A 13891-nucleotide genomic window follows, 5' to 3' on the forward strand; every position below is an offset into this window, starting at 1 on the left:
GGCGGGGCGGGGCCCGTGCTGCCCCTCGCGCGGCTTCCGCGCACCTGCGGGGCTGCTGCGGCCTTGGTTATTTTCCCTGATGCCCAAGCTGACCCTCTCCTGGCACAACTTGATGCCGTCACCTCTCACCCTGTCGCTGTTACCCGGGAGCAGAGGCCGACCCGCACCTCAGCACAGCCTTCTTTCAGGCGCTTGGGGAGCGATGAGGTCCCCCCTGAGCTCCTATCCCAACGTTAGTAAAGGGTCTTCAGAGGTCAGAGCTCTGCCGCCCCACAATTGGAGACGCTTCTGCAGTCTGTAAGCGTCCTCTGGAACAATTAAGGAGAATGTGTTCCCCCTGTTTGCCCTTCATGACATCTTTCTAATTGTCCCTCCAGAATGATACGTTAATGAGGCTTTCCTTTCACGGTTAGTTTGCCACACGTCGCTGTTCTGCTCAGCTTCATTAACCAAACAGAAGGAACAGCGCTGGCATCCCTAGGAAGGGATTAGGGTTGCGCAGGAGTCAGGCGCACACCACGCCGGGACCCGTCGCTTGTGGGATTTGGGGACCAGTGCTGCCCAGCAGCATCCCACAGCCACTACTTTTCTCCATGTAATGCCTTCCCCGAGCCCCACACCGCTCCTGTGGTTGGTGGTCCTCACCCCTGAGATACCAAAAAGAGCCAACCCAGCTTCGTTTCTCACTCCTAGAGTTCAGGTGAGAGGTTGGAAAGCGCAGGGCAACAGCCAGCCTCACATTGCAGGCAGTCCTCCAGCTGTAAAAGCCTACATCTTTATGTGCGTGTACATGTAAGTATGGGCACGTCATTAACTTCTTTATTAGTGGCCCAAACAGTATCCTATGTTGTTTCATAAGCCAGGACCCAGTCTCATACATAGGGACCAAACCCATCCAATTCAACTGTGCATTTTTGCTAGGCCCTGCATCAATCTGGCCATCTCCAGGCCAGACTTGGTGTTTCCCCCGGGCAGTGCCGCCATCTGCCTGCTCCCAGGTTTGCCTCGAGTGCACCCTCAGCGGGTTTGCTGATGACACCGAGCTGGGCGGTGCAGCTGACACAACAGAACGGAGGGATGCCATCCAGGGGACAGCCTCGAAAAGTGGGCCCGTGTGAACCTAATGAGGGTCAACATGGCCAAGTGCAAGGTGCTGTGCTGGTGTTGGGGCAATCCCAGATAGGTGCACAGACTGGGAGAGGAACTCCTGAAGAGCAGCCCTGTGCAGAAGGACTTGGGGCTCCTGGTGGGCAAAAAGGTGGACGGGGCCCTGGGCAGCCCCCAGCCCACGGATGTGATTCTACGATGCTCCTAAAGAAAACCTGAGGTGCTTTTAATAGCAATACCTGGAATCTAAACACCTCAACCAGCGTATAAAAATGGTGAACGCCATATAGCAACACACTATTTGCTTTTGCTTTCGTTTAACTCTTCTCCCCACACACGCACACCCCGCAGAGCCGCTCCCCCCGCAGCCGTGGCCGTGAGGGAACGGTCCGGAGGCGGAACTGCAGCGGCGGGGAGCGCTGGGCCCGGAGCGCGGCCGCGTTGCACCGGGGAAGCATGGAGCCGGCGGCCGGGCGGGCGGAGGAGCCGTGCGGGCCCGCGGAGGGCGGCTCGGGGACCGAGCGGGGCTGGGCGGGGGGGGCCCGCGGCGACTGGATGGCCACTCACCCCACGGTACGGCCGGGCGTGCGCAGGGGGCGGGGGGGGGGGGACGTGTCGGGCTGCCCGCTCTGCGGGGGATGGAGGCGGAGGTGCTGAAACTGCGGCTGGAAAAGGGCAGAGGGCTGAAGCTCGGAGCCCTCCGCGTGCCGCCAGCACGAGGTGTTGGATTTGGCCGCCTTCTTGGTGTGGATGTACTGCAGCAAAAATTCAGAGCCCTTCTTTCTCCACAGCGCCAGCTCTGTTCCAGAAATAGTTGCATCTCCTCTGTTGCTTATGTGTTTGATTTCCTTTTCTAAAACGGGGGGAGAAGAGCTCTTGAGATACTCTTAGCAAGCCAATCCTGCTTTTCGTTCCCTGTTAGCCCTTCCAGCTGGTTTCAGGCTCAGTGGATGGCCGTGCAGATGCTGGGTTTGGTCTTTGTTATCACTGTAACTGCAGCTTCCCGTTACCAAACCTTCTGGGTTTCAGTTCACAGCGATGATGTCCCTCGATATATCCGACAGCTCTCAGATCTATGCTGCGTTCCTGGTGTACCTGGACCTCTTGGAAGGTAATTGTATGAACCGCCGGACAGGCGTAGCAAAAATGCATTCACACGTAGTCAGGTGTTATGAAAGCTTGTGCACTGGCAGAGCCTTTCCTAGAAAAATCCTTGGCATTGGTTTTGATAGAAAGGCGAGGTTTTAGATAGAAAGGTGAGGTTGCAAGTTGAGTGGTGGTTGTGGTAATAGAATCCTCTTCCGTAGGTTAACATTAAAGCTACTAAATCAGCATCTCCCTAAGAGTACAGCTTAGCAACTGGTAGGCCCCGGCCTGATCAGGAAACTGGTGGCTGGAAAGGGCAAAGATTCCTGTAGCAAAGAAGGATACCTAGTGGCAATAATTATGACAAGCTTTGTGAGTCTTTTGAAGCCTTACAAGAGTGGAATAGAGTTGTGTGACAATAAACAGTGTCTTTTACAGCATGGTGGTGAGGCACTGCCACAGGTTGCCCAGAGATGCACTAGGTGCCCTGTCCCTGGAGATATTCAAGGCCAGGCTGGACAAGGCTCTGAGCAGCCTGATGGAGCTGTGCACGTCCCTGTTCACTGCAGGGGAGCTGGACTGGATAACCTTTAAAGGTCTCTTCCAACTGTAAGGATTCTATGATTCTACAGCTCTGCTTGCAATTCTCTCAAACTGGCTTAATTGAAAAGGAAGGTGAGCAGCCAGTGTAATAAATGCTCCCGTAGGAGCACTCAGAAAATGAACTTGGCATTTGAATGGGCTATTTGTCTCTCCTGGGAAATGCCCTGTGAGGAGAGGGAGGGAAAACACCCAAAGACGCTAAATAAAATTTGAAACCTAATATTTGAATGAATGAAACTTGTGTTTTGTGTCCTGATCCTTCTCATCAATGATCGACCTTTTTAGGGAGAAGCTGGCATGAAGTGAAGCACGTTGGATTAGCAGAACTGCAGCTCGTATGCTTACATGCCCGTGAAAGAGAGCAGGGCGATCTCCAAGTGATGGTACCGATACCTGCGGACGTATTAGTGAGCCACGAGAGGTGAGGCTGTGCTCAGTGTTCAGATCCCATCCCCCGTAGGATATAAAGAAAAATAGACACGAGGCTGTTAATTTGGCCCGGGGGGAAATGGGAGGAAACAAAGAAAGCACTATCTCAATCTGTGAGCAGTTATTTTGAGTGCTGCGAACGTGTATTTAAAGCTGAGGTTGCTTTCTTTTTCTACATTGCATCAGTCTCTGCTTGTCCCTCCCTGGAAATGGCAAGCCTTGGATGTCAGCTTCCTGCAGCACCCAGCTCCTTCTGTTGAGCACTTCGGATTGTTTAGAAGTTGCCTATGTTGTAGGAGGTAACACTGGATATCAAAGTATGTGTTGGAGAGACAGGGTCAGAATACAAGACCTTCACAGCTTATGTTTTGAACATTCTTGTGCTGCATGTTTGTAGTCTGGGGAATCTGACAATTCGTGAAATCCCTGGGCTTTCAAGTACCAAAGAGGAACATAAATCCCTCTGGGCCTCTCTGTGAATAAACTTTTTAATTGTTGAATCTCAAGGATAAGCCTAGTGTGCTACATTTGTTTAGCTTTTTGGTTGGATAGCATAATTTGGCTGCTTTCAACTGGAAATGCCTCGTTCTTACCGAGAATCTAATGCACAACTGTCCTTTGAGCTGTGATTTTGGCACAGTATGTTTTAGATATGCTATGCTTTTTTGCTTTTTCTTAGGCTTCAGAAGTGACAAATTGGTCTCTAGCAAACAAACTTACATCTTAATTCTGCTGTGTGCTTTCCTAGGAGCATATCTTCAGAAGCAAATTGTGAGGGAGAATAAAATGCCTTAGCAGATATTGAGTACTATCTAGTTGCTAAAGAGCCTTCCATTGGCAAACACTGGTCAATTCTTGTGGACTTGGTTTTATAGAGAGATACAGCGTGACAGAACAAATCTGCTTACAGGTCTTGCAGGATGAAATACTGAGTAGCAAGTTGCCTTATGGGGCTTTTGAGAAATTACTCCCGTGTGCTGAGTTGCTGTATTTGTTTAACGTAGTAGGTTTCCACTTAGGTTGGAAACTTTGATTCCTAGGAATTGAGTCAATGCCAGCAAGTATGTTCTAATTAGTTTTTAATGACAGGGAGATGATGTGCTGTGTATATGTCCTATCTGGTGCTGTCTCACTGGGGCTTTTCACCTGGAGCCTCTGGACTTGTTTGTTCTGTGGTGATGCTGTTTGCTCTGCTGCTGGCACCAGCGTGCATGGAATCCGTTACTGGAAGGATGTGTGTTAGAGAAGCAAAGAGTGAATGCGTCACATTGATTAAAAGTACAGTTTGTGACTAGGTTTTGCTATAGAGCAAATGCATAGAGCACATTGTCACTAAAATGGGCCAAATGTTGGCAGTTAATGCCAGGTGAGTCCATTAAAGCCTGTATGTGCTTGATACAGACGTGTACTGTCTTCCTGCCTGACAACAGCTTTGGGAATTTCCGTTAGTGAATGTGCGTGTGTGTGTGTGCATGCTTGGAATTTCATTAGGAGGGCACCACCGATCAGAGAGGCCTGGTGTGCCTTTGTAGAGAGAGGACAGCACCAACTCACCAGCTCCTTTGCTGGAGCAGGAGACAGAACAGAGGGGTATGGACAATAACTATGCCTCAGTCTTAGGCAGCAAAAAGGGAGTTCATTAAAAAGGAATTGGAAACACAGTTATAGTGTCGCTGCCTCTTTGTTCTGGCAGCTGTGTTGTGATTGTTGATAGCAGGAGGCTTGTTATATATCTTGTTATATAAAGTAACAGGGTTTTTGTGTTACTTGCTGTAAGGCAGAGGAACAAGTCTGAATACAAGTCAATGCAGTTCACTTAACATTGAAGCATAAGCCATTGGAGGTGGCTGGGAAGGTGAAAATAGTCTGTCCTCATTCCTGGGCCTTGAAAGTTTGTGCTCGCTGCAAAAGCTGCTAGCAGTTGGCGGTGTTTAGGTCAGCATTTCCTTGCTTAAACAGTAAGCCTGGGTAGGAGCTGCAGGGGTGGCTTTCTTCTCCAAGCCACTTCAGCGAAACCCAGCCAAGCTCTGCCTTCCCAGGTGGCTTGTGGAGATTCCTGTTTGGCTGACACTCTGAGGACAGCGTCCTTAAAAGGCCATAGTGAAGCTGGCATGGAAATTACCAGCAGGACACCCAAGCAAATGATAAATATGAGCGGCCTAAAAAAAACCAACAAACTGCTCAGTGTTTTTTAGCCTGCTCTAAGATTTCCTTTGTCCGAAGGCAGAGCTGTTGTGCGTGCTGAGCTGCATGCCCAGAATTGTGACTCTCCAAAGGGGTTGAAGCAGTTAAGTACAGGTAGCCCTGCTTCAGAGCCAGCAGAAATGAGATGCTGCATCTAATGGGATCAGGGACAGTCTGTCCTGGACAAATGATGTCGGCAAAGCAAAATGTCTTTTCCTGATAAACCACCAGATTAAATGATATGTCCCTGTTCCATTTGTTCTTTGTATGGAAGAGTTGGAGCTGAGGAATGAAGTCAGTTACATCTGGTTATGAAGACTGTGAATTTCCTTTTAGGCTAAAAGGAAAAGGACTATTTTGTTAAAATGGTAACTTGATTTTGGGAAAAGAACATGTTAATGTTTCTTTTTAAAGCTGGTAAGCATCCTTAGAAATGAATCTGGTGGTTGAAAGTGAAATTTATAGTTTGCAAAATAGACCTTCCTCTCATCTAAGGGGGTTTTGCTTACGAGCAGCACTTCTGTTTTAAGTGCATTGAAATGTGATGTGCTCCCTGTCTTGCATCCACTTCAGTTTTGTCAGTAGTTCTGCTGTTAGCATTGAGTTTGCTCTGACAGTACACTAATGTCATCACTGGCTTCTAAGCATAAATTCTTTATCAGTAGTTGAAAGTGATTGATGTGGCTTATGCAGTTGAGTTAGACGTGCTGTACTGATTGAACTAACTGTAGGCACTGTACCTAGCAGAACTTTGCCAAACTCTGATTTCTCCCTTTTTGCATAACTTGTTTTCTTTTTCAACTTCCCTGGAAAAAAAAAGGACTTCATATTCCTTGGGGTTTCAATTCGTTCCTCTGATGAGTGGGGCACGTGGTGTTTTCTTTGGTTCTGTTTTCTTTTCCATTACAAAAACGTGAGTTTCTTCTTGCATCCCATGTTCCTGTAAGAAAGAGATCCCAAGAAACAGTGGCGTCCATTTACGCACCATGCCCCCTGCCCCACACCACATGTTCCTTCCCCTGTATTCCAAGGCTTGTATCAACTTGTATGGATTCTCAGCCCTGCTTTGAGGGGAGGTAGCTGTTTGGGCTGGCCAAGCCTGCAATGAATTATTCATCCCAGTACAAAGGGCAGATTGAAAGCCTTTGGCTTTTATGGTAAGGAAGGCAGTAGTTCCATTTCAGCTCAGTGGAGCACTATGCAACCTCTGTAAAACGGCTCTGAGCTCTCAGTGTTTCCTCTGCTTCCCAGAGGTAGTGCATGGGATAGACCACTGAAATACTTTCGTTGGCCACAAAACTTTCTGCCAGCGTTCTTTCCTTTATGATTCTGTCCTCTTTTGGTGTGTGGACAATCAGTTGAAGTCTCAAGCCTGAAGTTCACCAGCCATAGACCTGCTCCTTGCTCTGGAGCAAAAAGGGCAACGTCGTTTTGTTAGGAGCGTCACTGGAAGATGCACTGTGGATTTCTGATGTGTGCCGAAGGCCTGCCTGATATGAAAGTCTCTTGTTGAGGAAAAGACGAGGGAAAGGTGGAAAGAACTCTACTGGGGCTTTGTTGTTGGTTTTTAGCTGTTACTGTTGTGTGCTGTTGTTGTTTTTAAGCTGCTATTTACAATAGAAGACAGCTGAATTCCCTGTTGTGATGTGGTTTGAAGGCAGCAGTAAGAGCAGACGCACTGTGACCTTGGCAGTGATGTTAACCTTACTGCAGTGCTCATTGCTTGATGTTCAGTAAGCAAATAATTCTGCTTTTTCAATTAATTCTTTCGTAGAAACCTAGCAGTCATTGCTGAATGTAGATTGTAGGTATCTAGAAACCCCCCTCAAGGCTTTCTGAAGCAAAGGGCTTTAGAAATGCCAGATGTTTACTTCTGTAAAATAGCATCTCCTTCATGTGTTTGAGATTATATCCCTTTCATCTTCTGCAGTGTGAGGTGAATAGAAGGTTGCTTCCTCGGTGGGAACTGAGGGCTTCATCTGCTTGCGTTTGTCTTGGTGGGAGCAGATCCTAGCTTGCACTGAACATGCGGACACCATCAGCATTTAGGGATGGGTTTTCAAGCTATTCCAAAAAATAGTTACTGTGTGATGTACAACTGACAATAATTATTTTGGAAAAATGTTTAATCTTACTCTGTTCATGGGACTTGAAGCTTCCCAGGGCTTCCTGTGGTGTCTAGCTTTACATATTTTTCCTTTCATGAGGCCTTTGTTCGAAACACACCTTTTTGTGTGGGAAATGTGATGTTGGAGTATTGCTCTTTTAACATTCAATGGCTTTTCACCCTTGGGAGGGGGAGAGAAGGGAAAGGAGTGGTTGCAGGGTATTTTAACTCCTGGACTCCCCACTGTATGTGCAGCAGCACACACGCTTGACTGTTCTGTGCGCTCCCCTGGGACTCTGGATGCCTTTTATTTTTTACCAGGCACTCACTGGCATAAATCTCAAGCAGACAGCATGTACAGGGTATCTGTCCCCATTCTTCCTAGCCAAGCTGAGGCGATGATCCAAGGCATGCATTGCTTTGCATTTCAGATGGCCTAGAACACTTCCTGCTTTTTTTTTTTTCCCCATCCCCATAGTGTTAGGCACATCAAAAGGATTTAAAAATATAGATATTTCCTGCAGCGTTTCATCTTTCTATTTGTGGCAGGTAGCAAGTACAGTGAAATGGGGCAAACCTAGATGTTCTTCCTTGTGAATGTCTGATGCTGCAAAGAAACCTGGTGAGCGTGCAGGCTGTGATGCTAACCACGATGCCTTCAGGGAGGAGCGGAAACGCAGGCCTCTCATACAGACTTCCTGAATTCCAAAGCTTATTCTTTTCAAAGATACTGTCCCACTCATCTGCAGATGTGCTGGCTGTGGTCTGCATGAATACAAGCTCTCGTTTTGGTGCTGCCTGTATGGAGAAAAGGAATCTGCTGTTAGGGCCCGGCCATGTCTGTAATCAAGGCACATTTTCTAAGTCTAGGTGCTAAATGGCGGGGGGATAAAGGTCTGTACGTCTGTGCCTGAAGTTGTAAGAAGAAATCATGAGTGATGGTGGGGTCACCATCCCTGGAGGTGTTCAGGAGCTGTGGAGATGTGGCACTAACGGACATGGCCAGTGGTCACTGGGGATGGGTTTGACTAGATGATCTCAGGGGTCATTTCTAACCTTCATGATTCTATGAGAAATGTGGATCTAATGCCTCGCTGTCCATCCAACCTCCTAAAAGAGTAGGAAGATAAATGGTGACAGTTACTAAAGAAAATATAAAGGAGCTTCTGTCTTGGCTGACAGGTAAGTCCATGGCACGCTCAGTACAGATTTGTTTTTTGGGGAGGGTCCCAAAATATTTCTCCATGGTAGCTGTGCCCTTTTTTATCTGCCTTTTTATTTCTGTTTCTCATTCTTGGGCCGGGGAAAGGTTAACCTCTGCTGCTACAAAAAAACAACGGATAGTTCTTTCCTGATGGGATCACTGCCAGTAGCCTGGCCCCACCATTGGCTTCTGATCAGAGCTCCCTTCTTACAGAAGCTGTTGAGGTGTGACGCTGGGTTCTTGCTCTGTGCATATGTAGTGTTCTGGAAGGACAGCTGCAGTCCTTCCCCAGGCCCTTGTCACCCACAGGTGCATGAAGCCCCTCACTAGGTGCATCCCCAGAAGGCCCTGCAGCGTTTGAGGCACTGCTCATGTGGGAATGCTTCTCTTTCTGGCTCCTGAGGAGAAGGAGGTGCTTGCTGGGGCAGTGCTGTTCGGCCCTGGGCACTGCGCTCCTGCAGCACTCGCACCCAGGCAGAACAGGAACAGTGCAGGAAGCGATGCTGTTCTCAGCTCTGAGCTGAAAAATAAGCAGTGTGTTATTCTTAAACTGAACAGGAAAAATTGCGTAACTTTGTCTTGAATTTTTGAGGAAGACGTTATTTATGCTGACTCTCCTGAAGAACATCATTAGCATTGTGGCTTCTAGTCTAGACAGGGAGGCAGAGAGGCCTGGCTCATGTTCCCAGGCCTTCCACAGGCTCACCGAGGACTGTAGCACAGAGAGTGGAGGGCTTATCTCTACAAATGGAAGAAGTCTTACTTGGTTTTGTGTGTTTTTTGTTGTTGTTTTGTTTTTGGGGGATTTCTTTCCCTCTAATTGACTATAGGTATTTGGATTTTTATTAGAGCAGATGTTACACTTTCTGTATGCAGACAAACTTGCAGAACAAAACAAGCTTTTTATTGGGTAATCTCCTTCCAGCTTTTTAAACAGCAGTTGAGCCCTTCAACAGGGCTCCAGCACAAACACAAGTTTCTATTACTATCCCATCCTCCCAAGTTTTGCAGGAATTCTCCTGCATTTCTGGGAGGGCTAGCATGTTTTCTTACAGGAGTGGTATTAAAGATGAGAAAATAAAATAGCGTCTAAGATATCTCTCAAGTTAGAGAATCCACAGTAGGAAAAACTGTTTTCTGCTTTGAATATCATCAGTGTAGAGACCTGCAAAACCCAGCATCTTCCTGTGTGCCACCAGCAGCTTGTTACAGAGTCCTTTCTCACTGACTGTTTTCTCTTCTAGGTTAAGAGAAATCATGAAGAAAGCTGCTCTCCCACAAGACGATCCTGACACCCCGCTGTCAATTACCTTGGCCATAGTTGAGACAGATTCCACAATAGTCTACTACAAAATGACTGATGGCTTTGTGCTGCCAGAGCCTCCTGACGATACTGAAGATGTGGACAATAAACAGTGGAAGAGGAAGAGACGGAAGCTTTCCAAATAACGAAGACAAAGAGACTTTTCTTGAACTACTGTTCTCAAACAAAAATCCAGGAACTTATATGTATAAATAAGCAGTGTGCAGAAGCCTGCCTTCTGCATATCAAGTGCATGTGCAAGGAGAATGGAGTTTTCTTGCAACTGCACTGTAATAAAATACCACTTGAAGTATGAAGCGGGTCATGCTTTTGAGACAGATTGCTCCTAATTAATTAATAGTAATAAATATACTTCTCAGAAGTTTGCATTGCAGGATCTCTGACTGATACCTGTTTGGGTACATAACAGAATGTACACATCCTTACCCATATTATAAAGATTTATAATCGCTGGGGGGGGAGCACACAGATCTGGGGGCCTTGTTACCTGCAGGGAGCCCTCCGCTGGTTCACTCACCCAGGCAAGCTGCTTCAGAGCACTGGAGCCATTCTCTGATACCGTCCCTTGTGATAGCATTGTTTTTCTCATCTTGGTGATACTTCCTTCTGCTCTAGGCTATGACCACGCTGCTGCTGTTGGATATATTTTATGCACTCTGCTGCATATTCCATAAAGAAAATCTTACACTTTGCTAAGCTGCATAACATCAGGTAACTCATCCTTGTTGGAAGCTGTTAAATCCTTCAACCCCAGTGTGAGTATGTGCTGGAAAAGAGTTGGCTTTGTGTGAAGAAAGCTCTAGCAAATGCTACACGTTGCAGAATTAAAGCAACACATGCTTAACCCCAAAAGCCCTTTAGCACATGCTTTCTTTTCTAGAAAACGCTGGCATGTATTTGCTGCGTGGCTAACACTAGCTTGGCTTTTCTTCCTTCATTTGATCACTTCTAAGTACCAAAAAGAAGCATATGTTTTCTGTATGCTGCAAACTGCTTACCCTGCCTTCAGGAGCCGAGGTGGAGGCACAGTGTCCGGAGGCCTTGATTTCTCCATGCGTCCCAGTGAGCAGTGCTTTACGTGGGCCTCTTCCTGGCCTGCTTAGCTTCTGGTGGCTCTGTGCTTCTCAGGGGGAAAGAAGAAGAAATACTATCAGTGCACCCTTTGTCCCGTAGGCATTTACAGTGTAAACAAGGGGATGTTAGAAAAGCTCAGAGCCAGCTGTGCTGCTCCTTTACATCCCATTGAAGTGGTGTTATTTCTCTGTGCCCAGCAGTGAGCACACAGAGCTGAGTCTCTGGCGTCCCGGGCACTGAATAAAGATGGCGAGAGACTTCCTTTGGAAGTCTGAGCGGTAGCACATTAAGATTCCTAAATCCACAGGAGCTTGGTGTTGTGCCTGAAGTACTCAAGCTCTGCATTAAGCGTTTGTAAGACAGCTGCAGAGGTGTGACCTGTGACATCTGCCTGTGACACCTTTGCAAATTCAGCCCCTCAGCCCACGAGGTTTCACAGGCTCCACTCTGCCATCTTCTAAATAAGTCTTTGCAGGGCTGAAGCGACTGCACTGAAGTCTTCAGTCCTCCCCATCCCTTCTGCTAAGAGCTGTACACTCTATCTCCCTCCCGTTTGGCTCTATCAAGCAGCTTTCTCACTGCCATTCACATCGCTGTGCTGTAGCTCAGCACGCCTGAACCACGTGAATCTGAATCCCTGCAGCCCCAGGTGCCTCACCACAAAGCCCTGCCAAGGCTCTCTGCCTCTTCCAGCCCCTTTATGCAGAAATGAAGGTAACTGCAAGCAACCGGGCTTTCCTAACTCCTGGTAAGTGGCTGCAGCTGCACCTCATTTTGCAGAGTATCTCACGGGGCGATCTCTTTTCCCTTTTCTTTCCGTATTTTCCGGATGCTCTCTCTCCCTTTGGTGAGCACAAGGTCCTGGCCGCAGCCTTCGGTCAGACAGACAGCTCGTTTGCCCGCCTGGTGACTGCGGGCACCCGGGCTGAAGCCGCGGGCCGGCTTTGCACCAGAGGGCGCCTGCGGCCTGCGGAGCGGCTGCCCTCCTCCGCTGGGTGCTCTGCTCCTGCGGACAAAGCGGGAACGAACCCATCCGTAGGCAGCAGCCGTGCCGCCTCCTCGGCCCTGAAACCAGCCTCCCTGGTTAGCAGTGGCACTACGTGACTTACTTACGATGAATGCTACGGAGCTCAAGACGCCGTTGCCCGTTTCTCCACCCCGTACCGAACACCAGAGCGATCCCTGCGGCGTTCACATCCCCTCCGAGTGCCCGGATCGCCCTAGCACACTTTCCCACCAGCACGGCAGCTGTGGATTGGTGCCATGTGAATTCCCCACTGAAGAAGCAGCTCAAGACGCAGCCCTCAGCAGGTAAAGTGCTGTGCACTGCCTCAGGGGATAGAAAAGGGGCGATCCTTCTGGGCTTCCTAGAACCTGGACACACCTTCAGCTCTGACCACTACATCACAACACTGACTAAGATGATGCCCAAACTTCAGTAAGGCCAGAGAAGAAGACAACTTTTCTCTTGCGGCACAGTAACACCAGGCCCCATCCCACCCCCCTGGGCTGTCCTAGCACAGGCACTGTATGTTCCAGATTTGACTCCTCCTGACTTCCACCTGTTTGGGCCAATGAAAGATGGGCTTTGTGGCATATTCCCAGCATGGTGCCATCACAGCAGCTGAGAAACAGTGGGTCACTTCCACTGGCTCAGATGATAGTGACAACAGTGGCACACACTCTTGTCCATCACCAGCAAAAAAAATGCACGGCTAATGTGGTGACTGCACTGAAAAATAGCATTGTGTAGCTGAGAATTTGCTCTATCAGACAGTGTTATCACACTCTTTGTTGTACTTTTCATGGAAATAAATAGAAGGCATTACTTTTGGAGCAACCTACATACATCCCCATGAAGAGTTTGGCGGGGAGTCCCAGGTGCCCTCCTCCTGCACACAGCTCTGGGAACTCTTTTACCTCTGTACGTCACCTTTTGAAAGCTCGGAATAGACATCCAGAGGGAGAACCCAACTTGAATCCGGCCACGGAAAATCACATTTAAAGGAGTACGACATTATTATCATATAAGAGAAGAGGCTGAGAGAAGGCTAGGAACATTCACTGAGCTCCCTCTCCCCCCCACCAAAACTGAAAGTAGAAAGAATGTAATACATCAAAATCCAGGAACTCCAGCAGCCTAAACATGCTGCTTATCTGCCCGAGAGCCAGCTTGCTACCTGTTACTGCCATCCTTGTCCCAGGAAGGGATGGGCTCCGCTGATCCTCTGCCCAATCTATTGCATAAACAAAATTATCACAACAGAGAGCAATCATAATTACTGGCAAAAATGGGCTTGGAGGCGTGACAGCAAGGAAGATAGTAATTAGCCCAGTGTTTTCCTGCCTTTGCTGCCAGTCCACAGGTACTGCCCTTTTAAAGATGCATTTGGTGAAATCAAGTTGTTCTGGTGGGTCGTTAGAGAGGAGGCAGGGAGGAGACCGCATAGTGTTTGTGGGTGGCTGGCTTTCCCTCCAATTAGCAGCATGGATAGCAATCAAATTAGAATTAAAGCAGGAGCAGCATAATTGGAAGGTCAACTTGCCAACTGAAAGTTACTCAAGAGCAAAGGAGGCTGGTGCTGTGCCAGCAGGATGCACTGCTGCACCCCTTCTCTATTTTTAACGATTCAGTAAGAAAAGGGAAGACCCATCACTAACCTGAAAGGCAGTGCATTCAAAGGGACATCCAAAACCCATCCAGAGTGCAGAGGTAGGGTCAAAAGTTGCCCAAAAAGCTGTTTTGGGAAGAGAAAGAACAACAGAGAACTTC

General features: G+C 48.1%; 1 protein-coding gene and 1 long non-coding RNA gene across 2 annotated transcripts in view; one reads left to right on the forward strand and one right to left on the reverse strand.

The window, feature by feature from the left end:
- On the forward strand, positions 1523 to 10405 carry TSEN15 (tRNA splicing endonuclease subunit 15). Its single transcript, XM_021405173.1, has 4 exons — positions 1523 to 1680; positions 2137 to 2218; positions 3082 to 3217; positions 9965 to 10405. The coding sequence occupies exons 1-4, from the start codon at positions 1564 to 1566 to the stop codon at positions 10167 to 10169; spliced, it is 540 nt and encodes a 179-aa protein (XP_021260848.1). The 5' UTR covers positions 1523 to 1563; the 3' UTR covers positions 10170 to 10405.
- The window catches only part of LOC110402762, a 28500-nt gene continuing 22609 nt past the window's right edge, over positions 8001 to 13891 (reverse strand). Inside the window, exons 3-5 of the long non-coding RNA XR_002441289.1 lie at positions 13780 to 13856; positions 11043 to 11164; positions 8001 to 8314 (exon numbers count right to left, since the gene is read on the reverse strand). This is a non-coding gene — a long non-coding RNA (uncharacterized LOC110402762). The remainder of the gene's footprint in view (positions 8315 to 11042; positions 11165 to 13779; positions 13857 to 13891) is intronic.

The sequence above is a fragment of the Numida meleagris genome, chromosome 7, assembly GCF_002078875.1.
Source record: "Numida meleagris isolate 19003 breed g44 Domestic line chromosome 7, NumMel1.0, whole genome shotgun sequence".
NCBI classification, from domain to species: domain Eukaryota; kingdom Metazoa; phylum Chordata; class Aves; order Galliformes; family Numididae; genus Numida; species Numida meleagris.

Excerpts from the sequence above, each read along its gene's own strand:
- TSEN15 (XM_021405173.1), top strand. The coding sequence starts at position 1,564 with ATGGAGCCGGCGGCCGGGCGGGCGGAGGAGCCGTGCGGGCCCGCGGAG. Across the intron at positions 2,219-3,081 it reads GTACCTGGACCTCTTGGAAG|GGAGAAGCTGGCATGAAGTG; the intron begins GTAATTGTATGA and ends CGACCTTTTTAG. Across the intron at positions 3,218-9,964 it reads GTATTAGTGAGCCACGAGAG|GTTAAGAGAAATCATGAAGA; the intron begins GTGAGGCTGTGC and ends TTTCTCTTCTAG.